Source organism: Gracilinanus agilis, chromosome 3 (genome assembly GCF_016433145.1).
Source record: "Gracilinanus agilis isolate LMUSP501 chromosome 3, AgileGrace, whole genome shotgun sequence".
Classification (NCBI taxonomy): Eukaryota; Metazoa; Chordata; class Mammalia; order Didelphimorphia; family Didelphidae; genus Gracilinanus; species Gracilinanus agilis.
In genome coordinates this window covers 657,833,436-657,861,160 of record NC_058132.1, presented here as the reverse complement: position 1 = coordinate 657,861,160, position 27,725 = coordinate 657,833,436, and the positions used below count along the sequence as shown (strand labels likewise).

The 27,725-nt window shown below is 43.5% G+C and overlaps 1 protein-coding gene and 1 pseudogene across 1 annotated transcript in view; both read right to left on the bottom strand.

The window, feature by feature from the left end:
* Positions 1-27,725, bottom strand: part of MFSD1 (major facilitator superfamily domain containing 1) — a 38,886-nt gene that overhangs the window by 6,075 nt on the left and 5,086 nt on the right. Inside the window, exons 2-11 of the mRNA XM_044667701.1 lie at positions 25,022-25,134; positions 24,096-24,138; positions 23,316-23,383; positions 20,122-20,230; positions 14,711-14,813; positions 13,635-13,733; positions 13,092-13,203; positions 10,159-10,215; positions 9,675-9,831; positions 7,340-7,437 (exon numbers count right to left, since the gene is read on the bottom strand). Coding sequence (XP_044523636.1) covers positions 7,340-7,437; positions 9,675-9,831; positions 10,159-10,215; positions 13,092-13,203; positions 13,635-13,733; positions 14,711-14,813; positions 20,122-20,230; positions 23,316-23,383; positions 24,096-24,138; positions 25,022-25,131 — 956 coding nt within the window. The 5' untranslated portion in view covers positions 25,132-25,134. The remainder of the gene's footprint in view (positions 1-7,339; positions 7,438-9,674; positions 9,832-10,158; positions 10,216-13,091; positions 13,204-13,634; positions 13,734-14,710; positions 14,814-20,121; positions 20,231-23,315; positions 23,384-24,095; positions 24,139-25,021; positions 25,135-27,725) is intronic.
* LOC123242040 overlaps positions 25,800-27,725 on the bottom strand; it is an 8,081-nt pseudogene continuing 6,155 nt past the window's right edge.

Below are 27,725 nucleotides of genomic sequence, written 5' to 3'. Positions count from 1 at the left end.
CAGAATAGCCCAAACCCACAGATCCAGCAAATAATCACAGGAACAAGGTTATAGCCAATTACAGGGGGGAAAGAAGGAAAAAATATGAGTAAACAACATAAAAAGAAAAAAGAAATTGCAATTGACAGCTTCTATCCAGGTAATGAACAAAGAGCAAAGGAACCAAAGGAAGACCAAGGAACTCCAAGCAAAAACACAGAAACTCTAGCAAATTGGACATAGAGCTTTGGAAGAACTCAAAATAAAATTCAAAAAACAATTAAGAGAGGCTGAAGACAATTGGAAAAAGGAAATACAGGAACTAAAACAAGAAAATAGTGTCTTGAAAGTCAAAATTGACCAGCTTGAAAATGAGACAAAGAAGGTGAAAGATGACCTACAAAGAAAATCAGGCCAGAAGGAGAAGGATGACCAAAAAGCCAGGGATTAAATTCAGTCTTTAAAAATTAGAATCCAACAACAAAAGCCTGGACATCATCCTACAGGAAATTATCCAAGAAAACTACCCCAACAATCTCGAACAAGAGGGAAAAGTGGAGACTAAAAGAATTCACAGATCACCTCCTACATTTAATCCACAATTGACAACTCCCAGGACTATTATAGCCAAATTCAAGAACTACCAGACCAAGGAAAAAATATTATAAGCTGCTAAGAAGTCATTCACATACCATAGAACCACAGTTGGGATAACACTAGATCTGGTTGCATCTACACTGAAGGACCAGAAGTCATGGAATATGATATTCCGGAAAGCAAGGGAACTGGGTCTACAACCAAGAATCAACTACCCAGAAAAACTGACCATATACATGCAGGAGAAAGTATGGTCATATAATAAAATTGAAGACTTCCAAGCATTCATAAGGAAAAAACCAGACTTAAACAGAAAATTTGATGTCCAAACACAGAACTCAAAAGAATCACCAAAAGGTAATAAAGAGAGGGGGAAAAAAAAAAACTTTTTTTAAGGGACCCAATAAGTTCAAATAATTTGTATCCTTATATGAAAAGATGATATTGGTAACTCTTAAAAATTGTTATTATCATCAGGGTAGCTAGAAGAAGTATACTTAGAGGGAACAGTGACAAACTATATAGGATGAAATGTCAAGATATATATTTATGTATGCATAAATATATATAAAACTAGAGGTTAAAAAAAGGAGGATAATATTAAGAGAAATGGGAAAAGAGACAAAATGGAGTAAATTTATATTCCATAAAGGAGTGCATGGTGGGAGTCGGGGAGAAGACCAAATCACTGGAAGGGTAAAGAGGTTTGAAGACAGGAAATACTTAATTCTTACAGGTATTTAAATTAACTCAAAGAGGGAAGAACAATCACATCCATTGGGGCAGAGAACTGATTCGTGCCCTATAGAGAAGTAGAAGGGTAAAAAACAGACTGGTGGGGAGGGAAGCAATACTAGGGAGGGAGAGTGTGGGGGGATAGCTTAAAAAGACCTTAAAGAAAAATAAGAAGGGAAGGGGGAGAAAGGTAAGTAAAATAATGGAGGGGATTAGGAGGACTGATTAAAAACACAACACTGGTGTAGAAGGAAATAGTGAAAGAAGAAAGGGCAGGACAAGGAAAGGAAATCAAAATGTTGGGGAATACATAGTTGACGATCATAACTCTAAATGTGAATGGGATGAACTTGCCCATAAAACAGAAGCAAATAGCAGAGTGGATTAGAAACCAAAATCCCACCATTTCTTGTCTACAAGAAACACACATGAGACAGGTAGACTTACATAGGGTAAAGGTAAAAAGCTGGAACAAAATCTATTGGGCTTCAACTAAGAAAAAGAAGGCAGGAGTTGCAACCATGATATCTGATGAAGCCAAAGTAAAAATAGATCTGGTTAAAAGAGACAGGGAAAGTAATTACATCCTGATAAAAGGCAGTATAGACAATGAGGAAATGTCAGCACTCAATATGTATGCACCAAATGGTATAACATCCAAATTTCTAAAGGAGAAACTGGCAGAGTTCAAGGAGGAAAAAGATAATAAAACTATACTAGTAGGAGACCTGAACCTACCCCTATCAGATCTAGATAAATCAAACCAAAAAATAAATAAGAAAGAGGTAAGAGAAGTAAATGAAATCCTAGAAATATTAGAGTTAATAGATATGTGGAGAAAAATTAATAGGAACAAAAAGGAATACACCTTCTTTTCAGCAACACATGGTACATTCACAAAGATTGACCATGTACTAGGGCATAGAAACATGGCAAACAAATGCAAAAGAGCAGAAATAATAAATGCAACCTTTTCAGATCATAATGCAATAAAAATAATAATTAGTAAGGGTATATGGATAGGTGTAAGAGGGGAATTAGATATTTAAGGTATGGTCCCCAGGAATCAGATTAGCTTGATTCCATATTTAAAAGAGACCCGAGTCAGGATGGGTTTTATGGTAGTTTGTTTACAATTAGGAAGGTTAAAGGTAGGGAAATAAAGAGAGAAAAACTCTGGCCCAGATGAGGATTTAGAGGTTAATTAAACAAGGCAACTAGCCACAAGGCCTTTTACAATTAGAGAGGCAAAAGAAGCCTCCTTGAGGGCAGCCTCCAGAAATGCCAAGGAAGCAGAAAGGAAGTCAGCCTAACTTACCCACATGACAATTCAGAGGGAAACAGTCTGAGGTCTCACCAGAGATCCTTCTACACCAAGTTCAAAGTGCCAACTGCCTCCACAGGAAGTTACCATCATAGCATTTGAAAGATAGCATCTTTCGTCACTTCCTGCATCCACCTCTAATTTCAAGTGAACAAATGGCAGCCTCAACACTGTTTTAGATTGCCCAAAGGGCAGTCTCTTGTTCTTGATTTGTTACTTATTGTCACTAGTGTGAGTGAGTCACTCATCTCCCCTCCCCACTAAGTTGGGTGAGGTGACATTATTTCTGATGGCTAGAGTCTAACAATGAATGAGGATGAGCTAATTCTATTTACACATAGGCAAATGAAAAATTAATTGGAAATTAAATAATATGATTCTCCAAAATCAGTTAGTTAAAGAACAAATCATAGAAACAATTAATATTTTCATAGAAGAAAATGACAATGATGAGATATCCTACCAAAATATGTGGGATGCAGCCAACGCGGACTCAGGGGGAAATTTATATCCTTGAATGCATATATTAACAAATTAGGGAGAGCAAAAAATCAATGAATTGGGCATGCAAATCAAAAAAGTAGAAAGCGTACAAATTAAAAATCCCCAGATGAAAACTAAATTAGAGATCATAAAAATTAAAGGGGAAATTAATAAAATCAAAAGTAAAAGAACTATTGAATTAATAAAGACTAGAAGCTGTTACTTTGAAAAAAACAAATAAAATTAACAAAGTACTGGTCAACTAATAAAAAAAAAAGGAAAGAAGAAAACCAAATTAACAGTATCAAAGATAAAAAGGGAGACCTCCCTAAGAAAAAATCCCCAGGACCAGATGGATTCACAAGTGAATTCTATCAAACATTCAAAGAACAAATAATCCCAATACTATACAAACTATTTAACATAATAAGCAAAGGAGTTCTACCAAATTCCTTTTATGACATAAATATGATACTGATCCCAAAGCCAGGTAGAACAAAACCAGAAAGAAAACTACAGACCAATCTCCTTAGTGAACATAGATGCAAAAATCTTAAATAAAATACTAGCAAAAAGACTCCAACAAATGATCATGAGGGTTGTTCATTATGATCAGGTGGGATTTATACCAGGAATGCAAGGATGGTTCAACATTAGGAAAACCATTCACATAATTGACCATATCAACAAGCAAACCAACAAAAATCACATGATTATCTCAGATGCTGAAAAAGCCTTAGCAAAATACAGCACTCATTCCTACTGAAAACACTAGAAAGTATAGGAATAGAAGGGCCTTTCCTAAAAATAATAAACAGTATAAATCTAAAACCATCAACAAGCATCATCTGCAATGGGGATAAATTAGAAGCATTCCCAATAAGATCAGGTGTGAAACAAGGATGCCCATTGTCACCTCTATTATTTAACATTGTACTAGAAACACCAGAAGTAGAAATTAGATAAGAAAAAGAAACTGAAGGTATTAAAATAGGCAATGAGGAGCTCAAGTTATCACTCTTTGCAGATGATATGATCTACTTAAAAAATCTTAGAGAATCAACTAAAAAGCTAGTAGAAATAATCAACAACTTTAGCAAAGTTGCAGGACACAAGATCATCAGCATTTCTATATATTTCCAACACGTCTCAGCAGCAAGAGTTAGAAAGAAAAATGCCATTTAAAATCACTCTAGACAACATAAAATACTTAGGAATCTATTTGCCAAAACAAACACAGGAATTATATGAACATAACTATAAAACACTTTCCACACAATTAAAACTAGATCTAAACAACTGGAAAAGCATTAATTGCTCATAAGTAGGATGAGCTAACATAATAAAAATGACCATCCTACCCAAATTAATTTACTTATTTAGTGCCATACCTATCAAACTACCAAGAAACTTTTTTACCAAATTAGAAAAAAATATAACAAAGTTCAATTGGAAGAACAAAAGATTAAGAATATTAAAGGAAATAATGGAAAAAATGTGAAGGAAGGTGGCCTAGCACTACCAGATCTTAAACTGTACGATAAAGCAGCAGTCATCAAAACAATATGGTACTAGCTAAGAGACAGAGGAAGGATCAGTGGAATAGACTTGGGGTAAGTGACCTCAGCAAGACAGTCTATGATAAACCCAAAGAGTCCAGCTTTTGGGACAAAAATCCACTATTTGACAAAAACTGCTAGGAAAATTGGAAAACAATATGGCAGAGATCGGGTCTAGATCAACATCTCACACCCTACACCAAGATAAATTCATAATGGGTGAATGGCATGAATATAAAGAAGAAAACTGTTAGTAATTAGGCGAACACAGAATAGTATACTTGTCAGATCTCTGGGAAAGGAAAGATTTTAAAACCAAGCAAGAGTTAGAAAAAATTACAAAATGTAAAATAAATAATTTTGATTACATTAAATTAAAAGGTTTTTGTACAAACAAAACCAATGCAACCAAAATTAGAAGGGAATCAACAAATTGGGGAAAAGTCTTTATAACAAAACCTCTGACAAAGGTCTAATTACTCAAATTTATAAGGAGCTAAATCAATTATAACAAAAAAATCAAAACATTCCCCAATTGAAAAATGGGCAAGGGACATGAATAGGCAATTCTCAGATAAAGAAATCAAAACTATCAATAAGCACATGAGAAAGAGTTCTAAATCCCTAATAATTAGAGAAATGCAAATCAAAACAACTCTGAGGTACCACCTCACACCTAGCAAATTAGCTAACATGACAGCAAAGGAAAGTAATAAACGATTGAGGGGATGTGGCAAAATTGGGACATTAATGCATTGCTGGTATAGTTGTGAATTGATCCAAACATTCTGGATGGTAATTTGGAACTATGCCCAAAGGGCTTTAAGAGACTGCCTGCCCTTTGATCCAGCCATACCCCTACTGGGTTTATACCCCAAAGAGATCATAAGGAAAAAGACTTGTACAAAAATATTTATAGCCATGCTTTTTGTGGTGGCAAAAAATTGGAAAATGAGGGGATGTCCTTCAATTGGGGAATGGCTGAACAAATTTTGGTATCTGTTGGTGATGGAATACTATTGCTCAAAGGAATAAAGAAATGAAGAAATTCCATATGAACTGGAATGACCTGTTATGATTAAAATTGATATAGATGGATATAGATAGAAGTATTAATATTTTATTTAAAGCCATGTTGGTAAATTTAAGAAAGACCACGTGCCTGCTAAGATCTAATTCAAATCACCTGCCATTACCTTCTCCTACCTCGCTACCTTGTACCAAAGAGGGAGTCTCCCAATCCTCAGGAGTCTCATACTGTTCTTTCGTAATCACACTTCCTGTCTACCTGTATTACAAGAGGAATCATGGGAAATGTAGTTTCAAAGTCCCCTAAACGTCCACAGGAAGTTTATGTCATATATCTAAATTTTTAAGGCTCAAATGAACCCCAAGTTTCCACTAACACACCTCTAGGAATTGATGCAGTGAAAGGAGCAGAACTAGAAGAACATTATACACAAAGATGGATACACTGAAATACAATTGAATGTTATGGACGTCTGTACTAGCAGCAATGCAATGACCCAGGAAGAAGGCTACCCACATTCAGAAGAACTGTGGGAGCAGAAACACTGAAGAAAAACAACTACTTGAGCACATGGGTTGATGCGGACATGATTGGGGATGTAGACACTAAACAAACACCCCAGTGCAACCATCAGTAATATGGAAATAGGTCTTGATCGATGACACATGTAAACTCCAGTGGAATTTCGTGTCAGCTATGCTGGGCAAGGGCGGGATTAGAGGGGAGAGAAAGAACATGAATCGTGGAACCATGGAAAAGTTTTCTAAAAAAAAAGAGAAATGGGCTTGGAATCAGGAAGAGTCGAGTTCCAATCCACCCTCAGATACTTCCTAGCTGCATGACCCTGGGTGAGGCACATAACCCCGCTTGTCTCAGTTTCCTCGGCTATAAAACAGGGACGTGCTGGAGGCAGACACGTCACACCATCCCAGTCTCTTTGCCAAGAAACCCCACAGACAAATTTATGAAGTCATGAAGGTCAGACACAGTGAACCACCGAACCACAGTGATGAGGGTCCTGAAGGTTTCAAATCTTTTTCCATGAATGCACTTTTGAGAAAGATTTCTACTTTATGCCTTTCTTAAACAGTGTGGACTACAATTGAACTGTTCCTTGATGACTATCATTAGCAATGCTGGCCCCGGGTTGTGAGCCGGGCAAAAGGGCAGACTATGTGGGATGAGGGACCCCCGATGACAGGTTCTAGAAGATCGCAGGACGCCCCTAGGACGCCACCTGGCCTCTGTTCAAGCCAACACCAGAGTCCGATGTGGCAGAAGTTGCTGTAGGACCTCAGAACAGTCAGAAAACGAGAGGCTGAATTCTTCCCCCGAATGGTCTCAGCATCCAGGAGAACCCCTTCTGGCTGCCCTCATCAGCCTTCTCTGCCGTGTGGCAGGGCCAGCACGGAGGGGGCTGGTCCAGACAGCCTAACTGGGCGGATTCTCGGGAGCCCCCGGGCTCATCGGGCCTCCCCTCTATCCCTCCACAGAGGGAAGGACAAGAGACGGCTTCGTCCCTCCTAAGTCAGGGCCCCCCAGAACCTGAAGAAAGCCCGGCTGCCGCAGGGCAAACTGCAGGCCACACCGTCCCCGAATGCCCTCGAGGACCGCCAGGGCCGCAATACTTACAAGCCGTACGCCGTGCCCAGCTGATGTTCGGGAATGATATAGGCCACCATCGGCCACAGCGCACAGGCCAGGAGCGAGTAGGAGATGCCGAGCAGACACTGTGGAAAAGGCAAAGAAAAGGAACCTTCATGCTGGGGCAGCCGAGGCGGGCAGAGGGAGCTTCATCCCCTCCCCTCCTGGGCGGCGTCCACGAATGGGGGCTTCTGCTCTGGCTCCTTCCCGGAGCAGGAGGGGACGGACGGAGGGTCCTGGCACGCGGCCACACTTCGAGGAAGGCTATATAAGACTATATAACAGGAGCTTCTCTATTTAAGCGATTATTAACAAGCATTACAGGAAATGAGAACGTGGAAGAGACTCATTTCAAGTCTAACAGAGGCCACAGAACTCCGAGCGGGAGGGAGAACTGGCAGAGGAGCCCAAGAGCACCGGACAGGCCGCCCCGAGCGTGGCTCAGCCGTCCGAGGGCCGGGGGGTGAGGGGGGAGCCTGTGCGGAGCCCCCCAGCTGTGCTGCTCGCACAGCAAACAATCAGGCAGCCGCATCTCATGCAGAAGCAAAGCTGAAGAAGAGGTGCTGCTTCCTCTACAGGAGATTCCCAAAAGGAGCCTGAATGGTCGGCCGCGCTTCAGAACGCAGCCACACCGAGTGCTTCTCGCTCCTTCCATGGAGGGCCGCGCGGCAGGGCGGCCTGGTGGGGAGACCTTGGCCAAGTCACGGAGCCCGCCTCTGCCCGAGCACCACTGCTGTAACATGCACAAGTCGGGCCCTTCTCCCACCCAAACACTCAGTCCTTGTTTAAAGGCGCCAAGAATGAAGCCGAGCGGGTAAAGGCTCTTTGGGTCTGTAATGCAGGATTGGTGCCAGATCGCCCGAGGCAATCCTGACAATTGGGGCAACGGAATGTTGACCCAGGAAGTCCCTGGTCTCACGACCAGACCAGACGGTTGGAGCTGGCACTATCAATATCCCTGGAGAACCAGCCTGGGGTTCTGATTTCCTTGACCTGACCCAGGCATCCAGCTAATACCCTGGACTCCCCCCTTGGGAGAAAACGTCAGATGCTTTGACTTGCACCAATCCCGCATTACAGATCCCATCCAGGGCCTTCTGCCGGCTCCTCCAACAGTCACCGCGCTCGCGCTCTCCCTCGCTCTCTACACGCCCTGACCATGGCAGCGACAACCAGCAGGAGGGAGCGGGCGCAGGGGGCCTCCCATCTCATCTTCCCGTGACTGCCGGGGCTGCGACTGCTTCCATTTTACAGCTGAGGAAACGGAGGCACCCCAAGGAGAAGTGACTTGTCCAAGGTCACGTGGCCAGATTTGAACTGGGATCTCCAGCACTCTGTCTGGAATATGACACAAACTAGAGGCCAACAAACACAAAAGGGATTTCGCTCGTTTGTCCCCTTCCGATGGCACGGACAGGGCAGCCCTGGGAGCCGGACACTAGGCTAGGACAGGTGGGAGGGCATGGCTGCAAGGAATGAGTGTCAGGATGAAGGGGAGGCAGGGAGGCCGGCAGAGCCAGATCCCCAAGGATGTACAGGGAAGAGGCCGCAGGGGGCCACACTGTGGAGCTGCTCCTCGGCCCGGACGCTGCCAAGAAAGCCGAGTGCGAGCAGGGCCAGGGAAGAGGCATGGCCGAACCCTGGCGGGGGGCAGGCCAGGCTGTGCTTAGCCAGGCAGGGAGAGAAGGCCAGGGGTGGATGCGGCAACCAAGGAGAGGGAAGGCCCAGACAGAAGGAAGAAGGGGTCTGGAGGGAGGCTCCGGGGACAGCTCAGTCACCACCCAGAGACTGCCACGAAGGCCTTCGGAGCAGGATAGACTGGACCGACAACAGAAGTGGGCCAGGACCAAGCGCAGAGGCAGCCCCACCGCAAGGAGGGGGATGTGGGTGAGGGACTGGCCAGGTGGAAGGAGAAGCAGACCAAGGGGAAGGTCCCAGAGGCCGCCAGCAATAAAGAAAGCCTCACGTCAGAGAGAGCCACCGGAGTTCAGGGAGGACATGGAGGCCAGGCCAGGGATGGGGCTCGAGAAGGAGAACAGGCAGAGGCAGAGACGGCTCTGGCCAAAAGCTAGGCTGTCAGACGAGGGGGGGAGGCAGGCCGAGGCTCAGGAAAAGCGGAGGAGGAGGAGGAACTCGAGGCAAAAGGCCTCTTTTTCCCATGAAGACTGAGGTGATGTCCTCCGCGGGGGGAAGGGCCTCAGAGGGGAGTCTCTGCTGTGCCGAGCCTAGGAGAGAGCAGGCCACCCACCACCAAATCAGCTGTTCATCCCCCCCAGGTAGTGCCACTGCCCAGGTCAGAGAGCACCGCTGGCGTGCACGTTACCATGGCAATCCACGGGTTCCAGAAGGTGAACGCCAGCATGGAGTGGGAGGCCAGCGTGGCCACAACGGCAAACAGAACCCACAAGACGTTCCTGCCCGTCTTGTCCACCAAAAATCCGAAGGCGGGAGACAGAGGAGCCGAGATGACGTACACGATGCTGGCACAAACAACACAGAGAATGACTCAAAGGCAATAAACAAAGCCCTTCTTGCCTTGACCTGCTCTCCAGACCTCCCGCACCTCTCCCACAGACACGCACACACGCACACAAATGCACACACACACACACACACACACACACACACACGTATGCACACACCTCTCCCCACAGGACTGCGATGTTCTAGGGATCTGGAGCCTCCTGGTCCTCCCAACCACTGGGTCTCACAGGCTTCCGTCTGACGCCCCCACATTTTTCCTGCTTCTTTTGCACCCCCAACACCCAACTTTGGCAGTGAAGAAACAAATATATTGGATTCAATACCTGTTAATTGCACTCGCCGTCTGTGGGGATAATTTATATTTCTCTATAAAGAAGAGCCTGAAATTGAAAGCGGGGGGAGAGAAAAGAAACCAAAAGACAATTTTAGAAAAGATTTCATTTGTCAAAAAAGATAAAATACAGCCCCCAGCGTCACTCCTTCCCCTGCCTCCGGGTCCCGTCCCACAAGTCACTCCGCCCAGCTCCAGCTCCAGGAGCCAAGAGGATATTCGCTTTGAGTTAAACAGGAGGGGCGACACAAAGGCACAATGATCCAAGTTAAACAAACTATCAATAACTCCAGCTCTGCTGAAACCTTCGCTGTAAATGTTCAGAAAAACAAGGATTTCACACTCCATGGGCCAATCAGAAAAAGGAATGTCCCCATTCGGTTCTCTGCTTCTAACAACACTCATCTGGGTAAGAAATGACTGAAAACCTCCACTTCCCCACGAGAGTCTGAAGGCCAAACGGGGCTCGGAAGGATCCCCTTCCAAACAGTCAAGCCCTTTAGGGAAAGCGGCAGGCCGTGACGATTCTGAATGCGACTCCGCGTGGCTCTGGGCCGTCAGAAAACCTCGTCCAATGACTAGCTCCCGTGGCCCAGGAAACAAGCGGGGGGTCCAGACACGCAATCCCAGCCCGACATCACGGACACAGAGCTCTAGCCAGCGTGCCCAGGACGGCCGCTTGCTCTAGGCAAGTGACCATTGCGAGGATGTTTACAGCTGCGAACAGGAGCGCTCGCCACATACGACGCCAAAGGTCACAAAGCCTACAGAGCGGGGACTGTGACCCCCAGGCTCACTCAGCATTTAAGCTTTTCAGTCTTTCAATACTTTACAGTGACCTACGACATCCCTATATTCTGGTTATTTTTTAATATTACACTCCACCCAGGAAAGGACTTGAATGAATGTAAATGGTTCTTTGCTCCAGATGACGTTTAAACTGTTAACTTTCTCCATTTTTGTATCAAACATTAGTTTCTGGAGTTTCATTTTGTGGTCTGGGAGCTCCAGGTGGAATGTTAAAAACTCCACCACGGCAGGGGACAGACTATAAAATTCTAGACAATCTCACTCACTTCAGAATGAAAAAGATGCCGCTGCCAGTGGAGGGTGGGTGAGACATAAAATGTCAAGCCGGCTAAAGTGAGCAAACTTCTAGACAGTAAATGGAGGCAAGGCCAGGAGGAATATAGTGAGCCGAGTTGTCGACTGTCCTGCGAGGAAGGCCAAATAGGCGCTAGTACAAACCCTGAGCTGGAGAGCTCTGTGGGAGAGCCGTTACTTCTGTGGTGGTTATTAAGATGCTCACATAATGTTATCAAAGACTCTCAGAGTCAAGGGACAATCTGGGATCATCTGTTTCATGAACTAGAATCCTCTCAACCATTTACCCAAAAAAGTGGACCCAGCCTTCGCTTAAAGCTCTCTACAGAGGAAATCTACGACCTACTCATGAAGGCCCATTTCCTTTTTGGGCAGCACTATTGGGAAGGATTTCCAAATCCCGGCTTTTAATTCTCCCTTTTAGGGCAAGGAGTCAACTCCCTTGTCTACATGATGATATCTGAAATAAAATTAGCCCTTTGCTCTTCCAAACTAATTTCAAAAAACTACATAATAGGAAGAAAGATATTTAGTAAATATTTGAAACTGTTTACTAAAATTCCCATCTGCTGAGGACAAGCAATAAAGTATATTCTGAAGAGAAAAATGGGTCCTCCTGTTTCCAAGGTAAGAAGGAAGGATTTGGTGCCTCTTCTGCTGGTTGGGTCTTTGCTAATTTTTGATCTGTGAACTGGATACATACCTCTCCTGACTAGGTTTCCAAAGACAGGAAGTACAGTGGCCATTGGCACGAACAGCCACTTATTTCTGGGCAGGTTAGACACGATAAGCTCAGAGCTATAATTGCTCAAGGGGCTTTAGGACTGAGAATTATGAGCAAAGGTTCTAAAACTATAAAAAAGTTAGATCTTGACCCTTCCTGGTCTCCTAACCTTGAGATCCACAAAAGAGTTAAAGTATCAAAAGAAGTAGAAGCTGCCAACAGTTCAGGAACTGTGATCAATTAGTCAGACTTCCTATGTAGCCAAAAAAAAAAAAAATACAACTTAAACAAATTTTGGTTTTCACCCTCTCCTTTCACTCTTTTTTGGAATTTGCTTGATGACATGGAGACTGCTAGGTTCAAGAAATAAAAAAATCAGATCTTTTTTTTTTTTTAAACCCTTACCTTCCATCTTAGAATCAATACTGTGTATTAGTTCTAAGACAGAAGAGTGGTAAGGCTAGGCAATGGGGGTCAAGCGACTTGCTCAGGGTCATACAGCTGGGAAGTGGATGAAGTCAAATTTGAACCCAGGACCTCCTGTCTCTGGGTCTGGCTCTCAATCCACTGAGCCACCCAGCTGCCCCCCAAAAAATAATATCTTTACAAAAAAAAAGAAACAGAATACCTGATTACTGAAATGGACACTAAGATGTTCAAAGACTTATTTTCTGTAGTACTCTTAACAGAAAACAAATGTTTTCATAAAAATGACTTCCTGTGCAATCAGAGCTAAGCTATAAACTATTCTTATGATATCTAATTATTTTAAAAGAGTTGAATAAAGTAGGATTCAATATATATGAATAATAAAGATGATAAAATGGGAGGGAAGGAAACTTAAAATTAAATGGAAATCTAATGTGACAATAAATGTTAGAAAGGGTTTTCTCAAAATTAACACACCAAGACCAACACTCAAGGCTAACAAAGTCGCCTAAGCATCAAACAAGTCTTACATTTTCTTATCTTCCTTTTTTCCCCTTTACAAGTATATAATCAACATCTAAGAACATGATTTTACTTCTCAAGTATTGTGTGTCCATTCAAGATGCACAAACCATACACTGCTGTCCTGCAAGGAAGTAGCTGCTTACTTGCCAAGTCCAATAAAAGGAAATATGGCCACGTAATACCATACACAAATTAAAAATATAATCCACAGGGATAATGAGAAGTCCTTCATGTCTCTTATTTTGATAACTTCACCTGGAGGAACAAGAGCAAACAAGAACGGCATAAGTTTCCAAATACTATAAGTTTTCTACCATCATGAGGATGATTTTACTTCTTTGAGAATTTAAATGAGTTTCACATGAAGTTAAATAAAAGCGGAGCCAAGTAATTACAAACAAAATATTTGTGGGTTAACTCAAATGTGTGGAAGCAGATGGGAAGCTGAAATGTTTAAGTGAGGTCAGCCCCTTGACGATAACTGGGGCGGAGGGGAATACTCTATTCCCAAGAAACACAAGGCTTAATAATAATGTTTCCAACCAGGTTTGAAAAAAATATGTAAATGTCCAAATTGAGACAAGAGGAAATAGATTTTGGAAGTGAAAACCAAAAACAACGTGACTAATTAAGCCCCAAAACTGCACTGAGGAACCTCCCTGCAAAAACAGGGCTTCCAAGCTTACCAGTTTTTCCTTGTTCTTTATGAAGGATTTTCTCTGCTCTCCAGTCCATGAATGCCAGAATCAAACCACATAATAGTGAAAAGACACATGTTACTCCCCCTGAAATAAAAGCCAAGAAATAACACCAATTTAGGAAGTAGCCCGGAAAGTGCTCAAAAGCAGGGACAGACGTTCCCAAAGCAGGCCCCACCACTAACAATCCTAGGAAGACCCCCATCAGACGAAGTGAAGGGGTCGGGGAGGCTCAGGTGGGTCAGGGGCCGGAGCAGGGCAGAAGAGCGGCCACAGAATAGGGAATAGAAGAGAAGAGGTAGAAAGCCTACTAACCCCGGGCAGCTTCGCTTTCAGCAATGACAGAGAGCCAAGAGAAGGCTGGGGAGGCCAAGCTGCCTTTGCTGCCTCCCTCTGCCCTTCTGTGAAGTCACCACCTGCCCCGGCTGCTCTGCCAGGACACTTCGCTCCTCTGTAGAACCACCTCCTGCCAGCCCAGGCCTGCCTCCTCCCTCCAACCCGAATCCCCATTCCCTAAGCACTCAGCAGATGGAGTTATGTCCTGAGTTTTAGTGATCACAGAAAAGGGATGAATGGGGGTCAGCTGTCCTAGGGAGTAAGATGGGAGAAAAAGATGGTTTGGGAGGGTTCCACGGCACAATCTTGCCTCCTTAGGACAATCCTGCTTAGGAAACCTTTTGGGAGATTTAACATCAAGAATCAGCATGGCCATCCATCCCAAAACCATCCTTCTCTGCCAAAAATGCTGCAATATTTGGGGCTGGACAGAGACTCGTGAGGGGAGAGAGCCACAGTCTAGACTGGAAGCTGCTGTTCCCCAAACCGAGCACTTCATAACCTTCCCCACGCCTGGCCTCCCTGGAACGACGGAGCCTGATGGAAGGAAATACTAAAAGCCCTCCCTTCCCTGTCTGAGCCCCCTAAAGGGAGAGCAGACCAGGATGACTTCCCCCAGCCAGAAAGGGGGCCTGACCTCTCTGGCCACCCGACGAGCCCGTGTGTCTTCTGAGGCCCCAAACAGCCCCCTTCTAGCACGCTCTGTAAGGGACAAAAGAGGCACTGACCAATCATCAGGGTGACGCCCAGCGTCGTGTGGCCCGGGGACCCGATCAAAGTGGCTATCCGGTGATAGAGCCATCCCATGACATTCAGGTTCACGGTGCTCCCCTAAGAGGAAGAGAAGAACAGTGGAGTCTTCAGTCATGTTATGTTTTAAAAACACAAAAAAAGACCCGCTTCTGCCAAACCTTCAAGGGAGCGATCAATCGTTTCCATTTCTTATGTGGTTGGATGGGGATATGATTGGGGTTTTGATGTTAAAAGATCGCTCTACTGCAAATGAGAATAATGACACATGTATAACCCGGGGGAAGTCTTGTCAGCTCCGGGAGGAAGAGGGAAGAGGGCAGGGAAAGAATATGAATCATGGAACCAAGGGAAAATATTCTTAATTAATTAATTAATTTGTAGGTAGTTTCCATTTCTTTTCCAAGCACATTCTATAGGAGTAAGTTTGTGGAGGACAAGGAACAAAAGAAACTCCCTTTTTCTAGGTCTTTTGAAAGGTTATTGAGAAAAACTTCCCTTGACCTAGCCAGCTAATGGGAACAAATAAATAAGAAACATTTGTATTGTATGAAGGGGGAAACAGTCACACAAGGGGAAAAAGCCTTTGGAAGCAATCCAACAAGAGCGAGCGCTCGATGATTCTGCCTCGGCTCTAGTGAGGCCCCGGTGGGTCTTCGTTGAGAAGCCCAGTGTCCGAGGGCCAGGAGGTCAGGCTTCCTTTCGCTACCCTTTAAGCTGCAAAATGGGCTGGAAAAGAAGTTCCAGCACTAATCCCCACTCCGGGGTAAGAGGGGTTTCGGGGAACATCGTGTGACTAGCATTCGGTCTGGATCCCTATGGATCGAAGCCATATGATAAACCCAAATTAAGTAATAATTATGACTAAATGCTATCATGTGTCCCGGGGCTACCCTCTCTCAACTGGGGAGAGAAATGCATCACGAAAGAAGCCGCCCTATTAACAAGCTTAGTAGAGGCTCCCCTTCCGGATGAAAACATAAATAAAATGTCTTCTTTAATCACGACACTGAAACAACTGTAAATATTACTAGTGCGTGAGAAATGCACGTGCTATAGACCTGATGCATGTTTTCCTTCTAAAAATCCCCATTAAATACAGTCATCTGAGCCCAGAAGCTCCTCGAGGCCAAGAACGAAGCCTCCCTTTCCGCCCGGCGTGGCCCGGGGCCATGAGGGCAAATGCTGGGGCTCCCACCCCCAAGAAAGAACCATCCCAGGAGGCAGACACGGGCATCTGAGCTGCCTTTCCTTCTCGGGAGGCGAGCCTGCTCCCAGGCCCTCCCAGGGCTCCACTGCACACACATACAGCCAAGCCGGCGAGGCCGCCCGTGACAGCTCCCGCGGCGCCCTCGCCTCAGCCGCGGCCAGCCTCTGACACGGGCCTCGTCCTTCTCCTGCCTCTACACAGTCATGGTTCCTGTCATCAATCCTTCACAATAACTGTGTCTTCGGAAGCCCCCGAGGAACGACGAGGACGAGCCGCGACGGCTCAATGATGGAGGCTATTCTCCAGAGCCTCTAAATCACCAGGAGCCCGACAAGAAAAGGGTTTGACAAAGAGAGTTTTCCAGGGGAGTTTTCTGGGAGGACAATCTAGAAATCTGAGGTGGAGAAAACTGGGGACACGCGTGTTCCTGCCTGAGGCAGCTGCCAAACACATCTGTGGTAAGTGGAGGCCGTAACGTCCTACAAAAGAAAGGCTTGGGGGAGCTGTGTGTGGGAATGTGAGGCAGCTTCTGAGGCTTCAGGCACAAGAAGGAATTCATTCTTGGTTCTGCTTCCATAAATATGAGGACGCTCATGATTGGGAAGAAAATTATCCGTCTAAACAAGAAGGCCTAAAACTTAAACTTTAAGGAAAAGTGGGAAAAGTCCAGATGCGATTACACAACTATGCAGAAAAATAAATGCCATGTAAAAGGTGCAATTAATTAAGGAGAAAATCACCTGATCTCAAACTTCCACTGAAGCTGGATGTTGGTTAGGACTCGGGACTACAATGAGGGGCAGAGAGGGGCCAGCGAACAAGACCGAGCTCTGGAGGCCAAGGAGCAGAAGTCCAGGCCGAGGCCCGCAGTGGCCTGTTAGCTCTTCCTTGTAGCCACGGTTTTCTCAATCAAAGAGGAGGCGGCTGACCCAGAGGATTCCGGTGTCCCTCCTGGCTCTCAATCTAGGATCCTCAGGATTGAGTTCTCCAATAGCAGAAGAGGAAACCACCCCCCAAATCCCAGGGACGAGAATAAAGGAAGGAAGGATCCCCTCCAATGCGCTCCACAAGCGGGTCATGCAGGGAGAGGGCAGCCACTCCCAGGAGAGGGTCCTTCTGAAGCCCCCACCTTTCTTTTCCAGGCTACCCCTTTCATACGTAATTGTAAATAATTGCTCTGTGCCATCGTCTCAAGATCATCATTATGATCCTGCTGCCTTCCTTTGCTGCTAGTGACTTATCCAGGCCCCTCCTAAAGCGGGGCCCCCAGAGCTGCAGCTAGGAAGTACACACACTCTGGGCAGGGTCTGACCCACAGGACAGACCCCTCCCTAGACTTGGCCGCATCACGCTGCTGACTCACACCGAGCTGCTGTCAAAGCTGACTCTTCTAAGCCAAGTGCAGAAGACTAGATGGAACTCTACTATATTGATCTTATTAGACTGGGTCCAAGAGTCTAGCCCAGCAAGACCTTTGGGGAGCTGTCCACTATTATTACTACTTCTGGGTCACCTACAGATCTCATAAGCTCAAGGGAACATCATGCTTCCTTGCCTTTCTCAGGAATTGATAAAAATGCCTGGGCCATTCCATTAAACCTCTCCTGCCACGCCAATATGAAGCCATTAAAAATGCACTTTGGGGCTGGTCATCCAGTGAGTCCCAAAATGCCTAATACCTATCATCCAGCCCATTCCTTTCTATCTTTCCACAAGAGCATCACAACAGCTTCTGCCAAATCCTTTGCTAAAATCTTGGTAAACTACATCCATGCCATTCCCCTGATCTGCTCATCCAGTAACCTTGTCAAAAATGAAATGAGGAGGGACAGCTATATGGCTCAGTAGATAAAGAGTCAAGCCTGAAGATGGGAGGTCCTGGGTTCAAATCGGACCTCAGACACTTCCTAGCTATATGACCCTGGGAAAGTCACTTAATCTCAATGACCTAGTCCTTATTCCTCTTCTACATGGGACCAAAACTACTAGTATCAATTGTAAGACAGAAAATAAGAGTTTAAAAAAAATTTTTTTTAATTTTTAAAAGAGCCAATAAGGCCTCTTTGATTATCACCTAACTTATCCTGAGTTCTGACTCTCCTTTATTCATTTGTTTCTCTTCTTTCCAATCCAAGGACCATCCTTCCTAGTAAAGCAAACAGAAGGGAAGTAGGTGATCACCTGCTAACAAATTCCTCTGGATTCTCCTCTTTTCCTCAGGGCAGCAGTTATTGGAGCTTTCCTTGCCTGCCTCAGCATACTGCAAGCTTAGAAAACAGGCAACTCTTGTGAAATTTGTCCTCCATCACCTACCTGACATATCTTCTATCTGACTTTTTTTTTAACCCTCAGCTTCTATCTTATTAGTTCTAAGACAGAAGAATGGTAAGAATGGTAAGGACTGGGCAATGAGAGTGAAATAACTTGTCCAGGGTCACACAGCTAAAGTGCCTAAGGGCAGATTTTAGCCGAAGTACTCCCAACTCCACATCTAATGTTCTATCCACTGGGCTACCTACCTGCCCCCTTTCTGTGACTTTTTATTAGTTTTTGTTTTTGTTTTTTAAACCCTTACCTTCCATCTTAGAATCAATTATGTATTGGGTCCAAGGCAGAAGAGTGGTCAGGGCTAGTTAATAGGGGTTAAGTGACTTGCCCAGGGTCACACAGCCAGGAAGTGTCTGAGGCCAGATTTGAACCTAACCTCCCATCTCTACACCTGACTCTCAATCCACTGAGCTACTCGGCTGCCCCAATCTAAGACTTTTTAAAAGTCAAGGTGACAAGTTCCAGCTCAGTCATTTTACCTTATTATTTACAAACTCTGGGTCATCTCTTTTCTTCTACTAGTGCTTTTAGCGGGGAACAATTAAACGAGTTTGGGGGTTTTGTTTCATTTTGTTTTAAAGAAGGTCTGACGTTTTTATTTTCTAATTCAGTTACCAAAGTACAGGATGGAGAACACCTGCTGACCTGAACCACATGAAACCTTGAAGTTCTAACTGACTAAAAGCAGAATAATGCAGGTCAGAAGTACAACTCCTGGAGGCCTCCAAAGCATATCCAAGCCAAGGAAGGGGCTAGTCCTGGAAGCGGAGCTGGTCAGAGACAAGTTAGCAGAGTGTGTTCAGAGCTGAGGACTACAATAAGAGGAATAATGAGCAACTAAAGCAAAGCCAGAAAGCGCCCACAAGGGCCTGGGAATCACTGTATCAACTGAGAGGAATGAGACCAATTAGCCTTGAAGAGACTTGCAGGCATTATCAAATATATGATAGCCCTTAAGCTACCTGAAGACAGGAGACCAATGAGGTCTAAAGCGTCGGAGTTACACAGTGAAGCATTCTGGTTGTAGACAACAAAGAATTTTCCCTAATAGAGTTTGGGGGTTTGTTTGTGTGTTAGTTTAAATAAAACTGAATAAGCTACTCAAAATCAGGGAACTCAAAACCAGGGAGGCTCAATTATCCCAAAATATAGGCTCAGCAAACAAAGACTAGAGCAGGGGTCGGCAATCTGGCTCTTTCTGCAGGAGCCATAAAGTCCATTTTTTTCAGGCGCTGTTACAGGAGCGGCACTGTGAGCACTGCACGGCTCTCACGAAATTACGTTATAAAAAATATGGCGTTTATGGCTCTCACGGACAAAAAGGTTGTTGACCCCTGGACTAGAGGATTGAGTCAGAAATATCCTAAGAGGAATCACTGTTTTAAGCAGGATGACCTCAAAAGGCCCTCACACACTCTTCATATGAACTACTATCACTGAGTTCACTGGACAGCAGGATGTCGTACAACGTTTTCAATATCTGAAAAATCATCTTAACACTTAGAATGAGTAACTATTAAAATATTGCAGAGTTTCTACAGAAATTTCTTTTAAGCCACATGTCAGAGGTTTTATGTCTATGTTTATGCAAAGCATTTAAATAGTAAAAAGAAACAAAATTAAAATTTTGTTATTTTAATGATTTAGTTTTACTTATTAAAACCATACATGTGCACACACACACACATGCATGCACACACAGTTGTCTACAAACCCCTACATACGAAATGGTAAAAGAACTTCTCTACTGTCTAGTCCACATAAGAGCACACGGCCTACCCAGAACAAAAAAGTTTGTGTAACACCACCATTGAAACATTCAATATATTGGACGCGTGTTGTCCTACTCACAATTCTAGCCATGCTAAGCTGGAGTCCAAATACCAGGTTTAATTCCTTGCCCTTAAACCAACTCACAGCATAGGTATTTTGTGCAACTGCTAGGGACTCCCCACCAATCCTAAAAAAAGAAAATTCAAATCAATCATTCAATTCAACATCTCTCATGTGCCAACAATGTGCAATTTTTCTTGTAAAGTATCAGGAATAAATACAAAGATGAATGGGACAAAGGATGGGAGAAGAAATGTATGCTTACATAGGATACACATGACAAGAGCATCAGAAAAAGTCACTTAACGCAGATTGCCGAGTCTTACTACTCCTCTACCCTGAAATCAATACACAGTATTGATTCTGAGATCGAAGACCTAGGAGTGATTTGAGGAGAAAGAGGGAATAGAGTTGATCTCAAGGAAAAATTCTTAAAAGAAAAGATTTCAAAAAGGCAGAGATGTAACAAGCTTCTGGTGAGAGCCGAGGCAAGAAGGTAGAAAACTGCTAGAAAGGCAGTGTGGAGGCCAGCATCAGTGGTACCCAACTCAAATAGACAGAGGCTCTATTCAGAAAACCAAACATTTTCTATGTTTCTATTTTTTGTTGTTGTTGTTAAAATTTCCCAATTGCACATTCATCTGGTTCTGTACTAGGGAGTTCTGATAGCCCAGTACAACACCTGGAGTAGAGAAGCTTTCATAAAAGCCAGGCTGAGAAGTGGGTGTCTTTCAATAATACGGACCTACTGGTGACTCTTCAGCAGAAAAGTGATGAGACTAGTGTATTAGGAAGATGATTTTGGCAAGCATGTGAAGGAGAGAATGGCAACAGGAAGAATAATTAGGAGGTCACTATGACAGTCTAGGGGCAAGGAAGACTAAGGAGAACTTAAACTAATAGTACTGACAAAGAAGGCCAGAAAGGCTTTGAAAATTGATGGAAGAGCAATGCAGGACAATGAAAGTTGAGCTCCAGTAAATGGCTCTCCCCAACACTCCAGGTTATTTGCCATCTATGACTTCCCTCTACTCAACTCCAAAACAATCCCATCATCACCCTGAGACCTTCAGTTCTCTTATCACTCTCTCCAATCTCTCATCTCTGTCCTTCTGCCACTAGCACCCAAGCGTTCCGCCAATGTTTCATCATGAAGGCAGCCCTAGGCTCTTAATGCCCCCAAGGCCTGAACTACTAGAAAAGGTTATTAACAGAAATCTGGCCCCAGAAACACACATGCTTGGTCCTTGCAACAATGAAGTATTCTTGCTATTAGGTACTTTTCATGCATTTGAATTTTTGCAGTGGGCATGTTCCAAATGGTTGCCAAAGTAATTTTCTTAGTACACAGGCCTAACCCTTTCTTCAGCTCAATTCCTTTCACTGGTCCCTGCTACCAACCTCCTTTACATGGTCCTTTTAATGTTCATCCCTCCCCTTCTCTCCATTTCCCTCCTTTTCTCCTCTCTTTTGTTTTATTTCTTGTTCCTAGGCCAAGCAGTGGTCTCCATAGGCAATCTGGTCTCCCCTGATGGGCCACTTACACCTGAATCTCTACAAGTTTGCCCTAAGAAATCACACACTTCCAGGCCAACCAACACTGTGATTATGTGCACACACAGAGTAACATTCTACTATTCTCTTTGTTTTCAAGACTTAAAAAGCAGGTATTAGAATCATTCCTTTATGCAATCATGCTCCAATGGTTGGTGTCATCATGATCTATCCAGCATGAGCCTCTCCAGTATCTGAAATGCTAGCAAGCCCATGAGTCCATCTGAGAGGGGTTCATGATCCGAGGTTACTACATCCCTCCAGGGGCACCTCAGCAAACCTTCTATGTCAGTGAACCTGCTCTCTCCCCAATTCTTGCTGTAGGGAAGACAAGATCAGCTCCTGATCCCAGACAAGCAGGGGACCCCAAATGTGTCATACCTGGTCCTAACATTTCTGAATCCACCAATTGTCCTCCCTTTGTCACTCAGACAGGTCACTTCTCACTGGTGGGCCTGTTTCCTCCTCTGTGAAACGAGGTTGGACTAACTGGCCTCTAAGTCTCCATCCACCTGCATATAATGATCTTAAAAAGCTCTGCCCAAGTTCCTCCTCAAGAAGAATTTTCACTTGCTTTCAATTCTTCCCTCTACCCATTGCCTACAGTATTCTCTCATTCCCTCACATAGCATCTTAGAATTGTTCTTTAGTCCCTTACCATCTGTCTCATTTGTACAACTGGCCTATAAAAGCCACAGCAGGCCACAGGCTGCCCTCTGCTTCCCCCTTTACATATTCTGGTTCGGTCAGCTGCTGAGGCACTCATTGCCCCCTGAATTCGGTGCTCAGGCTCAAGCCCACTTCCTCCAGGAAGCTGCTCCTGATGCCCTTCCAGTCATGGCCCATACTTTCTCCAATTCTTTGGTGTTTTCTTATCTGTGTACGTGTTATAGAAAAGCAGTCCAGCCTGTCAGGGTGCTGCTGGGAATCAGCCTAACCTTCACCCACTAGCCCTTTGACCCTAAGCTATTCCCTCCCTAGGCCTCAGGCAGCTCTCTAGGAAGCCACAGACAAGATAGGGTACTGGTGGATTGGTGGACAGTTGCCTGTGCTGGTAAAATCCTCTTTTTTTCCACGGAAGCACATGGCCTATGGCCAGCAAGATGTAAGTTCCTTGAGGACAAGTCCTGTTTGGTTTTTTTGTCCAGGTACCCCAGCACTTCAAACAGGGCCTTGGATCCAGTAGGTGGTATTGTACTGTACCCTCCACCTCAATTCTGCCCATGCTGGGCATACACAGGCTTCTAAACCTGCAAACTAAACTGGCCTCTCAAGTCCTCTTAGACTCTCAATTCCTTCAGCCCCTACGATGGAGCTCTTTACCAGATATCCTTGTATGGGAAATGAGATCCCAGTGAGTGACCAGGCTATATCAAACGGTTCCTGCCTTATGACAGTACAGTAAAATCCCTAGCAGGTAAAAATGGCTAACTACAACCAGGGATGGGGAAAGAATTTGTTCATTCCCTGCAGAATAAGCCACCACATTAATAGTTTGCCTATTTTTTTAGAGGGGAAAGGAGGGGAGGGAAGGGTGCTTTAAACAATTCCCTTAAAGAAAAAAACTAACAAATATAAAAAGACATTTTTTAAATAAAATTGACAGGGGGAAATTATAATTAGCTCTTGAGGAATAAATCAAATTATGTCTAACTTACCCAAATATAAATCTGCCCAACTGCATCAGCCAAAAAGCATTAAGCAGTGCACCCAAGGCAAAAACAACCTGTAAAAGAAAAATTCTTTAGCCATCATGGAAAAAGCAAAGTACAGACACCTCCCTGCACCAAAGAGAATAAAGAAATGCCCCAACAACTGGGACGGACTGAAAAGATCAAAACTGAATGCAATCAGAACAAAAGCCTATTTCACAACCTGTCTTAGCAAGTCAATCCTCAGGAATTACATGAGGAAGAGAATGTAAGTGGCTTGCCCGGAGTCACACAGCTAGTATAAAGGGCAAACAGTTTTCCTGATTCCCAGTCCAACCCTTAACCAGGCTGTGCAGACTCAGAGAAATTTATTAAGATAATTTAAATTTGGAGGGCATCTGGGTAGCTCAGTGGATTGAGAGCCAGGTCTAGAGATGGGAGGTCCTAGGTTCAAATCTGGCCTCAGATACTTCCTGGCTGTGTGATCATGGGCAAGTCACTTAACACCCATTGTGTAGCCCTTACCATTCTTCTGCCTTAAAGCCAATACACAGTATTGATTCTAAGACAGAAGGTAAGGGTTTAAAAAAAAAAGAATTTAAATTTTAAAATATCAATCCATTCATCCTCAAATTTAAGGCAGATTTGACATATACCCAATTCAATAAACTTCATTAAGGGTATTTATCCATAGATCACATCTAGCCAGGTATCTAAGTATTCATTACATTTCCAAAATTCATTTTTTCAGGCAAAAATTCTAGAGCCTCTCCAAGCCAGCCTTACCTGTCCAATACAAATAATGAAGCTAAATATAATGGAGCCCCACCTAGGAAGAAAGAATTTAAAACAAATTACTATAATCCAGTAACCAAGTCATCTATAAAATACATTTCAATTTTCACTACCAACAGTCTCTCCACTCTCTCGAAGAAAACTCAGTGATTTTAAGAGGCAAAAGGTTCTGCAGAAGCCAAATTTCTCCAGAAAATTCCAAAGGATTCAAGAATGTCAAATTTTTAACTTAGTTCATTCTAACCTCTTAAGCAAAATTATGAGATGAAAGTCCAAAAGTTTTCGCTAACCAGAGCCACACTTACAGCAAGACGTGTGTAGTAATGACAGTGGCAGACTTGTAAGAGTTTTTGACAATGAAATGGCGGGTGATGCTAACCTGTGGCTCTCGTCTAGAATCAATGCTATAGCTTCCAACTGCTTCACTAATGCAAATAAAATGCCAAAATATCTAGTATGCAGAATCGCTCCCCACCCCAAATTTTGGCCAGATCTAAAATTTGGCAAAGGTGGCCGGCTGGAACATCACATTCTCACATTGCCCCCTTTCGCGTTTTCTGTGAGAAGTGGCAATGACAATTAGCCAATTTATAAGGAAAAAGGAAGCCATCTCTCTAGATCAAGTCTATATTACATCATCAGTCTGCTAAGGGCAGAAGGTTAATTCATCAGTAGCAATGTCTTTGGCAGGAATAAAACAGAGCATTAACTCATCTTAAACTATTTTAGGAAATGATCAGGAAAAATTCAAAAACCCAGCCCAGAGAAAAACAAGGAAACTCTCGTCAGACTCATTCTGACTCCAGCACTGGAGGCTTTTCAGGAAAGCCTGAATTGCATTCCTTCCTTTTCATTAATGCTAAATCTAAGAGTTTACTAATAACCCCTTCGAGGACATGCTGTGACTGTGGACTTACCGGATTCCAAATACTCGATCTATTAAAAAGCCACCAAAGAAACACAGAATCACATTGGGCCAAGAGTACCAAGAATACAGAAGCATGAATTTTGCAGTGCTCAAGTGCATGTCCTATATGGAAAAGATGAAGAAAAAAAAAAAAAAGAGTCTTCAATTACATGTTAGACTTGCAGCTTGGCGACACGTCACAGCCTCCTAAATCTGGGGAAGTTAGACTGTATTTCTTTGCTGTGTAAAGAAGCACATGCCATAGGTACTCCCTCCCATGTTCCAACTAGGACTACTCTTCTCTCTACTAAAGGCCCCGTTTAGGAATTCTTTTCCCATGCAAAAATCAAATTTCCATGAGAAATATAAATATCTGGAGAAAAGCAGAAAAACAATTATTTGACTAAATTTAAACCTGCAAGAGATAAAGAGCAAATGAAGTATTAAAATGTGTTAGGAAAGTTACATACAAACAGCAAAACTATACATATAAATGTATGGTAGGAGGTGGTTTCTATATGCAGCAGCACAATGGTTAGAGAACTGGGCCTAAAGTCAGAAAGACATGAGTTCAACTCCGGAAAACACTGTCACAAGTGTCCCTGGACAAATCACTTATTCTCTCAGCCTCAGGTTCCTGATCTGTAAAATGGGAATAGCACTCACTTCACAGGGGTGTTGTTGCGACAATTAAATCAGATTTTATACACATACACACATACATTTCCACATTCCTTTTTTTAAGGGTTTTCTTTTGGATTATCTTATTAAAAGTTCTCAGAAGTTGTTTACTTTTTTTTTTCCTCCACATTCTGCTCTCCAGGCTCCCCCGCTTGGTTTTGCCTGAATTCTGAAAAGATAGGCATTGGCCCGGGTCATTCAAAGACTAGCAAATGTCTTGAAATTCTTCTCATCTTCAGTAATGACATGAACTTTCTTTCTCATAGAATTTCTGAAAGGTGTAAAAAGTTCTGAAAGCTGGGTTGCCAAGTGGAGTTCTTCAGGAGAGCTTTCACCCTTCTTATGTACAGATGGTTCCTTGGGAAGAGGATTAGTTTGGAACGATATTCTTTTAGCCCAGTGATGGGCAAACTTTTTAAAGAAGGGCCCAAAGGAAAGGAAGTGCTCATCTGTCAGTCTATTTCTAAGGCAACTCTTTCCATGTTTCATTGTATTGTATCCTACTCATTGTATTTGTCAGATTAGGAATAATGCCCCAACTCCATGGAACATTTCAGAGGGCCCACATCTGGCCTGCAGGCCATAGTTTGCCCATCACTGTGTATAAATGGAGATTTTGAACCTTGGACTTCATCCCCCATAAGTCCCTTAGTTTTCCAAAAATTCCCTTTAATCTCTCCTGCGCCTCCACATTTGTGTGGTCACATATTGTTTTATACTTGGCTGTAACTCCTCCCTCTTTTTCTTTTGTTCCTGGGAACAGGTCAGTTAGTAACGTTTTAGTTAGGTCTCTGTTTATTATTAATAAAATATTCATAAATATAATATTTAGAATTTTGCATATTAATTTTAATCTTCACAACTGTTTTAACCGATGCACATTTGCCTGGAGAGATTCTATAGACTTATTTTGGTGGCAAAGGGCCACAGAGATACCAATGGTCTGTGCCACCTTTTTATGGATACCAGGCACCCCTATCCTCTATCAGTACACCCTTTGGTGTGCTTCCCACAGAAGGGCACCTCACTACTGCCAAGGAGAGGACCAGATGCAAGGCAAAGAGCAATTTGACAGGCTTTTGCTTGATGGGCCTTCTAATTTCTGATCTTCCTGGATGGTTAGTTAAACCACTTGGCAACTCATTTTTGCTGGTCTTTGAGAAATATATATGTGGAAAAAAGCTCTTTACAACCCTTAAAGCAGTATATAAAATGTCAGCTATTACTACATACGCATAGAACAAACGAGGTTCTTAAATAGTACATTCGGTTAGAATTTTCTAAATTGCCACACTTCTGTTCCAATGTGACTTCTAACCCCCAAAAAATTACTTCCCAAAAATCCCTGGCATTTGTATTTGTAAAATTTGTATTAATAAAAAGATTTATATAGAAAATGCCCTGTCTCCCTCCTCACTCCCCATAAACCTCCCAAGGAAAAGTTCCCTAAGGGGGAACTCTCTGCTATTCAAAAAAGCCCCAACTTAATCCAAAAATTCCCAGAATGGAATGTGGTCAAGTGAAAAAAGAAGAGATGAGGAGGGAGTCTGCCTTCACATCCAGCTGTCACTAAGTCCTCTGGGTCTTATAGCTCATCTTGAGAGCAAAGCCTCCACAAACAGGCTAAGCAAGTTTTCAGATTAAATTGAGTGATAGCTGGTAGTATGATTCTGACAAGTACTACCAACATTTCACAGAAGTTTAATTCTTCACATGATGTGTTTAAAATATGTCATAAATAAGGTAAGGTCCAGTGTACTTCCAAGCAAAGTCAGTTCACTGAGGGTTCCAGAACAGCCTGGGGCTCCCAACTTCCATGTATGTACCTCTCTCTGCCATGAGGATTACAGATTACAAGTTATGGGTTATCTCCATGGTCGTTTTTAGGTCATAGCATTTGGGTTATGAGTGCCTCAGTGAGGCTTCAGAATAAACAGAAAAAAAAGAAAGAAAGAAAGAAAGGAAGGAAGGAAGGAAGGAAGGAAGGAAGGAAGGAAGGAAGGAAGGAAGGAAGGAAGGAAGGAAGGAAGGAA